At 43.5% G+C, this 10,731-nt stretch overlaps 1 protein-coding gene across 1 annotated transcript; it reads right to left on the bottom strand.

Moving 5' to 3' along the window:
• Positions 1–1,624: 1,624 nt before the first annotated feature.
• On the bottom strand, positions 1,625–10,515 carry TM4SF20 (transmembrane 4 L six family member 20). The gene is made up of 4 exons (XM_004576755.4): positions 10,316–10,515; positions 5,388–5,453; positions 3,641–3,792; positions 1,625–1,987 (listed from the first exon to the last, which is right to left on the bottom strand). Exons 1-4 carry the CDS (start codon positions 10,496–10,498, stop codon positions 1,717–1,719), a joined length of 672 nt encoding a protein of 223 aa, XP_004576812.2. The 5' UTR covers positions 10,499–10,515; the 3' UTR covers positions 1,625–1,716.
• Positions 10,516–10,731: the final 216 nt, after the last annotated feature.

Raw genomic sequence — 10,731 nt, forward strand, 5'->3', positions numbered from 1 at the left:
CTCTTCTGTTTCCAGGAGAATGAGGAAATTGTCAGTATTACCTCAGATCCTTAGGTCATTCACTTCACTTCTGTGTCATGACTGATGAATGTTGATTCAGCTAGCATTGAGTCATCAGTAAAAGCTGGGTCCTGAAGGCAGAATTCACAAATGCATTCGGCAGAGTGTTTCTGGTGACTGTGCTTTCTTCAGGCACTGTGCCAGATCATAATTGTACCATGAAGCATAAGAGACACGTGTCCCTCCAACCTTGCAAATGTAGCATCTTGCACGGGGATAGTGGAATATAGAAAGACAAACACAAACGAAAATGCTAGCATCTTCATCATAGACACTACAGTGAAAACAGGCTACTCTCTGCCAGATCCCTAGGGGTGTCCTCTTGGGAAAAAAACCCAGCGTTTGTGGGAAGTCTGAGGAGTGAAGAGGACTGAGCCCTGGCTCTAGATGGCAGGCTGGCAGTGACAGAAAGGAGAGGCCTGGCAAAGGGTGTGCATGGCAAGGGGGCTGATGAATGAATGCGTGATAAGGACCCGTTGTGCTCTTATCTTACATTTTGATACATGGGATCTTGTGGCTTAGATAAAGTGCTGGCCTGCTTGGGGCTTTCTGAAGTTGGAAATGTTTAAACGAGACCTTCAGGATGAAAAGGTGTCTGTGGGGAAAATATGTACTAAATGGGTTCAGAAGGAAGGCTTCTGAGTTACTGATGCTCCCACTCTAGTTGGACAGTTGTAATATGGGTATTGCAAATTACCTGGAGAACTTTTTTTTTCATTTAAATGCAAGAAAGATTACATTCAAAAACTAGGTTTTTAGCCTTGCCTGTTTTATACCATCTTAATATGGTAAATATGTGTGTAATATGGCCTATGTGTGTTATTCTTTTAAATCAGCTTTTGAGAAACTTTATTTCCTAGATGTTTTTAATTATTACACAAAATGCAAACATAGGAAAATAAAAAAGTACAATGAATGCCATGTAATAATCACCTAAATTTAACAAAGAACACTTTTCTGTTGTCTCATTTTGTCATTATAGGCATTTTGAAAATAGGACATTAGCACTTACAAAAACTTAAAAAAAAAAATTCTTGCACTTGTGACCATAAAACCATTATCGGACCTAATCAAAGTGATACAGATTCCTAATGTCATCTAGCCCCACCCTCGTTCTCCTTCCAAGCCTACATAATGCAGGTGGCTCCTTGTTCTCTTCACGAAGAACCAGAGCGGTGCTCTGAACCCGCCCACAGGGAGTTTTCCTGTGATGTTTTCCTGGGAAGACGGGCTGCTGTCCCTGCCACGCCTCATGTGACACATACCTGATTGTGCTTTGAAGTGTCAGGAAAGGCGGTGCCAAGCTCCCATCCGTTCTCTCCCGGGGTGGCTGTGTCCCTTCCCTCCCCCGCCTGCCCTGGTCTTTCCACAAAGCAGCTGGAGAGCATTGCTTCTCTTCTCCCCCAAGTCGACTCTTTGATTTTTTTTTTTTCTTTCCAGGTCAAAGTGTTACGTATTTACAATGTACATTATGTATGAAACGTTGATTTTTTTTCTGTAGAAAACCATCCCCAGGATGAGTTTTAAGAACAATTTTCAAGTAACAGGATTGACCGTGTTCTGGATAACAGCCTGTTACTGAACTTCTGAGAGTACATTTTAAAAACAGTTGTCTGATTATTCCAAGTATGATGCTTCCATATTATTACCATAAATCTACACAATTTGACTTCTTCGCCTAGAGACTCCACACAGACAACCAAGGAAGCCAATGACAATCTGACTCAGTCCACACAGGGCCTCCAGAATCCCGACTAGCAGGAGAGCGATAAATACTGCCAGGTGGAGGATCCTGTGTTTATTCTCTTCAGAATCGAAGTGCAAGCCCTGCATTCTGCCGTCGCTTCCCGAGCTTGTGTGACTGGCAGTAGGTATGCAGGAATCATCGAAGAACCACTGGAGGTTGAGGGATTCTAGTTGAATATCGCTGGAAAACGACAGAAATGGTGAAAATGAGATTTTAGAATATCCCTGAACAGGAAAGTAACGTAGCCCTGTGCCCACGGAACAAGACAAATGTGACGATGGCAGAACACATTTGTGATATACTTGTGCATAGAAACGAATGATGAGGTTTTCTGAGTGTCTGTATGCCCTAGTAGTTCTAAAACTTTCTTCCGTGATATACCACTCAGTGAGCATTGCTGTAGTCCATCTACCCTGTTGAATTCTGTCTGAGAAATAGTTGAACATCAGCCGTTTGACAAGATTCAGTCTGTGCAGACTCTGATGTGAGAACAAAGTTAAGGCATTCCCCCATTGAGGGGGCTTGATTCTTAGTGTGGGACGGCACTGTTGCATGGCATCAGCTCCTAAACCAGATACAGCTTTGGTCCACCAGTGAAAAAGCCTTTTAAATGGGTGTGATTAAGGGGCTTGTGCCTTTCTACCAGGGCTCAGGAAAGTGAGGCATGTTCAACCCGGGCACATCTATGGCGAGATGATTTTTTGTTTTTGTTTCTGTTCCCTTGTTACAGAATACGATGGCGTGTTCTCAGGCAGTGTGGAGTCCTGGATCCCAGCAGCTGCATTGAGCTGAGGCAAACAGCAGCGCGCTCAGCATGTGGCACAGTGGTTGGTTTGTGGGATGCGCAGCAAGGGCAGGGTCGCTGCGCAGCTGGGCCTTGAGGAGCTGGGTGCTGTCACCTGCCCGGCTTAGCCCGGCTTAGCCTGCTGCCTGGCGCTTGGGAGGCCGCTCCTACCTTGAGAATGAACATATAGCACCTGTGTTTGAAATCTAATTTTCTTCTTCAAATCCACTGGTTAGTAAAATTTCCTTAGGATCCACAACTGCATGGTACACATTTTGAGATTTTCATTTTTAATGTAGCAAGAAAGGAAAGAAGGGAAAATAGTTTGTTTCCTGCACAAATGGAAAATAAACTATTTTCCCAAATGAGTGGCCTGTATCAAATGAAGTAGGTTGTGCTGTTTTTGTGGTTTTATGAATTGGGCGTGGACTTGGGTGTAGAGCACTCAGACTATCACAGCGGGCCACTTTCATGTACCTTCAGTGTTCACTGTTACAACAGGACAGTTTTTATTGCTTACAGGCCTGCAGTATATTGATGCCGTGTTTACGTAGCCTCGTTAGCCATTTTATTTCACGTAAGGCCTACAGACAAAGCTTTACATTTGATTTACTGTGTTTTCAATTTTTTTTATTATGAAGTTTGTATGTGCTCATGGTTTATAAAATTAATTTGCTTAGAAATGTAGGAAGTAATATAACCTTCATTCCCTCAAGGCATCCCGTTACTATTCCCGATCAATGAGCGTTAACTTTCTGTATGCATTTAAAGAATTTTTTTTAATGCACATAGCCCACCATTGATTTGTGTTTTCTTTTTTTTAAAGGACAGGCGTAACCATCTGAGATCAGGGTCTTATCTAGACCATAGCCCAGTGCTTTCTGAACATAGTAATTCATGTCTTACTGTGATTGAGCCCCTGGCTAAACCCCTAAAAGAAGTTTGTCCTAGGGGTTGAATAAAAAAATGTGGCATTCTTTAGCACTGCTCACTTCTAATTTAACTAGCTGTAGCTATGTAAAACAGGCAAGGCAAATTGGATTACGCACCTGAAATTTCTGAATGAAAATTCACAAGCGGCAGTACCATTGCCTTGGTAGTTACAAATGAGAGGTCCTTTGCAGAGAGCCTGAATCGATACCAACATGCAGTACACTGCCCCGATGATTGTGATTACATTGAAAAGTGATGAAAGAAACATCTGGAAAATAAAGTAGACCCATTAACAGGTGTTCTGTGCTGTGGCGTGTTTCAGTTTTTGGCAGTTCATACAACCTTGTGTAATGCAGTCACCCTCTCATCTTGGATCTTAAGGTCAGCGTGTGATGGGTGGGAGCTGGGTGAGGAGGCAGAGGGCAGAGTCTTGGCCTTTGGCTTGCACTCAGTGCCCGGGCTCACCACTGCATCAGAAACCCCGGGTGCTCTAGTCCTGAACCTTGTCTGTTTCATCTGACCATCGAAATCTGGCTCCTCCACCCTGCTTTGTGCACTTGCTACCTTGTAACCAGAACGAGCCCGTACCTGCTCTGATCCTGGCTGTCACATCTCCTTCTGTGTCTTTGGGAATTTATTTTATTTGAAAGGCAGAGTGAGAGAGATCTTAGTGTGCGGGGTCACTTCCCATATAGCCACAACAGTTGGGGATGGCGAGAGTCCACATACTAGGGTTGTTTTTCATCTCTGGATGATTCTGATGTTCCAGTTGAACTGGAAACAGTTTTGTAAAGCATCAAGCTCGGCCAACCACTTCTAGCGCAGCTGCTGCTTATTGGTGTCCCACTGCTTCCGAGGAGTGGGCAGTAGCCCTTGGTGCTGCTTGATAGCAGTGTCCGGGCTACGGATAGTGGAAAGATGTAATGTTGGAGGCAGTTGCATTTGGATCAGGATCAACTTCTGAGCCATTGAAGTTAACTTTGCTTCCTCTGAACATCAGTTTCTTGGACAGGAAAACATGTTTCCTACTGAAATGTTTTCAGAGAAGTAAATGAAATAGTATGTTTGAAAGTATTCCAGGGGCCAGTGTTGGGGCATAGCCAGTTAAGCCTCCACTTGTGATGCCTGTTATCCCATGTGGGTACCAGTTTAAGTTCCAGTTGCTACTTCCTATCTAGCTCCCTGCCAGTGCACCTGGGAAAGCAGCAGAAGGTGATTCAAGTTCATGGATTCCTCCTACTGAAACCTGAGACCCGAGTGGAGCTCCTACAGCCCTGCCATTGTAGCCATTGGAGGAGTGAACCAGCTTGCTCCTCAAGTAAACAGGCCTATTAAAAAAAAAGTTCCAAGTAGAATAAAACTTAATAAGAATTTATTTTAAGATTAATTATAACTTTGTACATTGCAGGCAGTTGTTAAATGTTTAAGAAAAAAACAACTGGCACTTTCCTTATTTTGACTGCATAAGGATAATTATTATTCTGATCCCAGAATCCCAGGAGAAGCAAGGATCCATTTTCCCTGAGTGTTTCATACATGCCACAAAACTAACAAATATTTGATCCCAGCTCTGGGTGTGACTTCTAAATCTTTACTTGGAAATCCACATTCTTGAACTGGAGCTGGGGGAATGCACTGAAGGCCAACTGCAAACCTCAATTCTCATGGAGAAAAGAATGACACCCTCCCAGTTTGCCTGTCGTCAGCTAACCCTGAGTCTCCCATTTCGAGAGTTGAGCCTGCCAGCAGAGTCGAGCCGTGAGTCAGTGCTGTGAGTCAGCGCGTGCTCGGGACTTGGGCTGGCTTTGTGAGATGCCCAACCCTCAGGCACTTCTGCTTCCAAAGGGGTTTCTGCACACTCACCCCGGTTCTGTTGTTGCAGCATGCTCTTTTTCTCGCTGCCAAGGACATTGTTGTTGCTGGAATGACCTAGAAATTATGTCAACGGGAAAAGTTAGTGTTAACTCCTTCCTGTCAGATGAAACAGCAGTACTTGCCTCACGTTTACCACGAGTTGTGGCCAATCAGAGCTCAAGGAGCAAAAGGAAAAGTTGGTAGCATTCATCTTGTGAGCCCTGTGGTCCCAGTTTCAAAGACTAAAAGATGGGGATGAGGCTCAAGAAATCTTCCATCTGCATTCCGTCTTTCAGTCATCCACCGAGTCTGCGATTTTAGTTAGAATGACTTATTTGTGTGTGGTCTTAGAGATAACATTTATGAAAAGTTGCATCACGTACAATTCATTTTTTCTTTCCCTCTCCTTCCTCTTCCTCTGTGTCTCCATGTGTGCCCATTCCTGTTTATATTTTGTAATCTATAGCCACTTACCGAATGTTTTACAAATTATATGAATTATTCTGGCAAGCCTCCATAGAAGACAGTGATGTTCAGAGATGTTAAATGTTTGCGTTATATTCCCTTTCATAGAGTTGTTATGAAATAGCAATAACAAAATGTGTGAATCAACAGCCAGTCAGCTTAATGGTATGTTAACAAATCTCTTCTGGTTTTGTTTTAATTGAGTTGAAGAAGGAAAAAGATCTTCATTCCATTGGTTCAGTCCCTGAATGATCACTTCAGCCAAGGCTGGGCCAGGCCAAAACCAGAGCTCAGGAACTCCCTTCTGTTCTGTATTGATGTCAAGGGGCCAGACTACCTGGGCCATCTGCTACCATCCCCTGTTGCATTAGCAGGAAATTGGATTGTGAGCAAAGTGAAATAGCTGGGGCACAGATGGCATTTTAATATGGGATGCTGGTGTCACAAGTGGTGGCTCAGGATGCTGCACCACAACAACAAACCCTATCAGCGAATCTCTATTACACCATTGTATGTAGCTCGGTCACTCGCAGGATTTCATCATTTCACTCACTCAGGGGAGTATATGGATTTTTTTAAGGTATGGACATGAAAATGTGGAAGTATGTGTGTTGAACTAGCTGAATTCCGAGTGAGTAGTTGAGGGGAAATCCCAGAGCAAATGGAACTGTATCTTAAAATGAAAGAGGGAGGAAGAGAGGAAAGAAGAAAAGGATAACTCGGGAGAGGAGGAGGAGTAAGGGAAGGCAGGCTGCTGAGTCCTACGCGCATCTGAACGCATGCTGGCCTTTCCGAAGTCACTGCCCTGGCCAAGCACAGCCTACGTCAAGTGCTGCGTTCTAGGCGCTGCCGCCCCGCTTCCCATCCTGCCTTCTGGGAAGCAGCAGGTGCTGGCTCAGGCACTTGGCTCCTCGCCACCCACACAAAAGGCCTAGATGGAGTTTCAGGCTCCCAGCTATTGTACACATTAGAGAAAATGAACCAGTGGGTGTAAAAAAGTCACCTTTTTCTGCTATTCAAGTAAAATGTAGATGATTAAAACCTAAGTTCTTATAAAAATTAAAAATATTGCTACTGTTGGTATAAAGGAAATAGTACTGTTCATTTTTCCTTACAAAGAGCCATCCTTTCTTGCAGTTTTAGAAGTTACAAAGTAGTTCAGTCATACACAGAAGAACTTTAGACAGTTGAACCTCTGTGATAGAATTCAGGCTTTGGGTTGTCCTCAAAGTATTTGAACATGAGTAATACACAAACCCATTCATCAAAAACATAAAAGTTGATTTTTACAAGTATCAGTTATACAAAATATCTACTAATGTGTTTAACTTTCAACAGTTTATTCTCTGTTACAACCTTAATAATTGACAAATTACTGTTACCTAATGATTAAACTTGGGCCTGCAATTAACTTCATATAAAATCAATTGCCCTTTCTGTTTTTATTTTGCAAGAAGCGACTTTTTCAATACTTGAACAAAGAGTAACGTATTGATTTTCCCCATTCAGCAGAATCAGAGAATTAATTTCCCATGTTTTTACTTTTAGACATGGTTTCAAAGCTTTGCCTCTGCGTGGGGTAAATCATAAAACCATAAAATGAACTATTCATGAAGTAATCAATAATGAGCCTTGTATTATCAACTTCCCGTAAAAATCCTCTCTAAAGCAGCACTAATTTGAACTACAAACTTGGAAAGATTTCAGGAATGATGGCCAAGTTGTTTATGATAGGCAGTCATATTTTAATCAACTTTTCTTTGTGTCTATAAGGATACTGACAGTTCAATCTTCGGAACTATTGAGCACTTGGACAGATGTTGTAGTGGGCATAACTGCTTCTGGGAAAGATGGTCTTGGACATTCTACACGTAGCAGAGGATCCGCAACAGACCCCTCCGTTCAGGGCCGCTCTGCCGCTGTGTTGGCCCCTGGAGCCAGAGGCTCCTTCCGGAAAGCACCCTTTTTCCAAAGAGTGTGACACATTAATGACCTTGTATGATCGGGACTAGCTAGAATAGCTTGGCATTGGTGCCTCTTGTTGATATTTATTGAGGGCCATAAAGTTTATGTTAGCTGCGAACAAGGAAGTGCTGGTTCTCTGAGACTGTTTTTCAAGTGTTTAGAACTTGTTTACAATTCAGTTTCCTGATCAACTTGATGGCTTCAGTTGTCAATCTTTCTCTGTCGGCTTGACATGGATTTTGAAGACTGCATTACTAGCACTGGGGGAAAGTAGCTTTAGAGGGGCAGCCCTGTGGCACCACAAGGCAAGCCACCACCTGAGATGGCAGCATCCCAGATGAACACTTGTTCTGGCTGCTTCACTTCCAACCTAGCATCCTGCTGATGTGCCTGGGAGAGCAGGGTCCCCTGCCACTCACATGGGAGAGTCAGCTTCTGGCTCCTGCTTCATGCATCCTGGCCCATCCCACACCATTGCAGCCGTTGGGAGAGGAAATCAGTAGGTGGAGGAGGTTTCTCCCTGTCTCCCTGTCTCTGCAACTCTGCCTTTCAAAACCAAGTCTAAAAGCGGGGGCTGGGAAGACACCAGCCTTGGAGTCGCACAGATCGAATTGTTTCACAACCACCATGTGACCTTGTTAACATTCCTAACCTGTTTGCTGGTCTGTAAGTTACAAGTGATAATATCTACCCCTGGTTTATTTAGAAGTGAGCTGAGAGTGTAGCAAGTAAACCCAGTGGCTGGTACTTAGCAGGTGATTCAGAAGCAAGATTCATGCACACACCCCCGTGTTTCTGTGTCCCTCAGCTCCCAAGCCTCAGCCTCCCGAAAAAGAATACCAAGGATGCAGGTTTGTGCCACCATCACCTCAGATGCCTGCAGTGCTAAATAAGAACTGGGCAGTGTTTCGTGGGGATTGTGGCAGTGCCAGTTTGTATTTAAAGCTTCACGGGTCCTGTCAGTGCGTGATCCTCACTCAGGAGCTTTACAGAAATTACCAGTGTGAAGCTAGACTCCACCACCTGCTCGTGGCTTCTGAGTGTGAACAGGAGGGGAGGGGACTGACGCTGCTGCTACAGGGGAGAGTGGGCTCCGAGGAGAGAAAACACGCCAGGACTCGGGTTTGCTGCCCCTTGCTGAACAGTGCGCACTCCCTTCACCAGGAGGAGAGCATTCGTGGCAATTTGAAGGGAGCCCAAAACGTGGTACCAGAGTTTTGCTTTAAGGTTTCTACCTAGAGCAACCAAATAGGTTGTGATAGTGAAGGAAGAGGAGATGTTGGTCTGTGGAGAATGCCTCTTGGAATGGCATTTTGATGTCAGAGTGGTCTCAAGTCCTGTGGACCAGCTCAAGTATACTTATATCTGAAGTTAAATCTATGTGATGTATGGGTGCTTCCATGTAAGTGTGGGGATACAGTTAAAAGCAATAAGTCAAATAGAAAACTTGAACCTGAATTTCATCTCATATTTTTTTACCTCTGAAAGACTGATAATGTCAGACCTTGTAGCTCTCTCGCTCACTCACCAGACATTCAAACAAAACTTTCTCTGGCACTGACTAGATGCCCCGAGAAAGCAAGCAAGCAAGCAGAATAAATTAAAAAAAAAAAAAGCAGCCATCCTTTATGTTAAATTTTTAATTTCAGCATTCACACTCATATTTTACAAGCATGAAGGCAAAGCCATAGAATAAATGCTGTGCTCTTGATATATTAAAATGGAACGGTAACTGTTATACTGCCAGAATTGAAAAGAACATTGAGCTATCCATGCTTATTGCTTCAGAATTCCCTACAGAAAGTCTGTAAATTTACTGCAGGTGCCTCAAGTGATTGATGGGCAGGCACATCGAGGAGTTGTGAAGTGTGCTAACCAGCCACAGGATCCAACAAAGGCAAACCTCTCTGCAGTGTTCTGGGATCTGTGTAGTAACTGACTTAGAGTCCTTGGAAACCAGGATTTTGAACCCTTGTGGGGGGAATACTAGCTGCAGACATTGTCCCATTCATGCCTTACCATTGCCACCAGGCAGGAGAGTGACAGTCCATGGGAACACTTCCTGTCACTCCCACAGGGCAGCTCCCTGCTTCTGTTTTAGTCCCTGTAACTACCTAGAGCCTTGGCAAGAGGTAGAGGAAAGCTGAGTGAGACCAAAAGGTCCCTCACAATACAAAGCTTGGAAGAGCAGTCCTCCACGTGAAGAAACATGCTAGCAAATAAGCCAACGAACTTCTACCCTGAGCTTGTTAGCTTGTATCATGATGTTTATGTATTTAAATTACTATCCTTTGGTTGCTCCCCTCTGCTTAAGTCTGTTTCTTGGAAAAAATAGATCAACCCTCTTTTAAAAATTACTAATATTTATTGGTGATCAGTATAGAGTATAAGTATAAACATTGTTCCTAACTATATCCTAAACCAAGATAAAACTGCAAGACTTAGAGTCTAGAAGGTTGGTAAAAATCGACAGGTTTTCCAAATGAAGTAAAATGATTATCACTTACCATCACACCCGCTCCGATAATTCCTGGGAACCACCACTCAAAGCAAGAGATGGGATTTTTTAAACCTTCATCTTCCTCAACTAAGTTGAAAATCAGAGGTACTGCATTGAAGACTACTCCCAAGAGAAGTAGCACCAGCAGAGAGAATCCATTGCAGGATGTCCAACCCTCACAGCAGGTCATGGTCACCTGCAGCTCAACTAGAAACCTGTCAAGTGGCTGTGCCTGCTGGCACTTTCCTGCCTTTTATTCAAAACTTCTTGTTAATGTTTACCATTTGGGAAAAATGAATTGCAGAAACAAGTTCAGAGTCCAATAGGGCAGGATATTATGAAAACTATAAAGGGAACTCAGGATAGTTTTAGAACACAATGGTGTGAAAGTGTATAAATCTATGGCTACATAAATATGAAAAC

Source organism: Ochotona princeps, chromosome 5 (assembly GCF_030435755.1).
Source record: "Ochotona princeps isolate mOchPri1 chromosome 5, mOchPri1.hap1, whole genome shotgun sequence".
Lineage (NCBI taxonomy): Eukaryota > Metazoa > Chordata > Mammalia > Lagomorpha > Ochotonidae > Ochotona > Ochotona princeps.

What these genes read in the sequence shown, in the direction of transcription:
- TM4SF20 (XM_004576755.4), bottom strand. Translation starts at nt 10,498, where the DNA reads ATGACCTGCTGTGAGGGTTGGACATCCTGCAATGGATTCTCTCTGCTG. An exon ending in GCTGCAACAACAGAACCGGG is followed by an intron (nt 3,793 to 5,387) that starts GTGAGTGTGCAG and finishes TTTATTTTCCAG; the next exon opens with ATGTTTCTTTCATCACTTTT. An exon ending in TTTTCATTCAGAAATTTCAG is followed by an intron (nt 1,988 to 3,640) that starts GTGCGTAATCCA and finishes GTCGTTTTCCAG; the next exon opens with CGATATTCAACTAGAATCCC.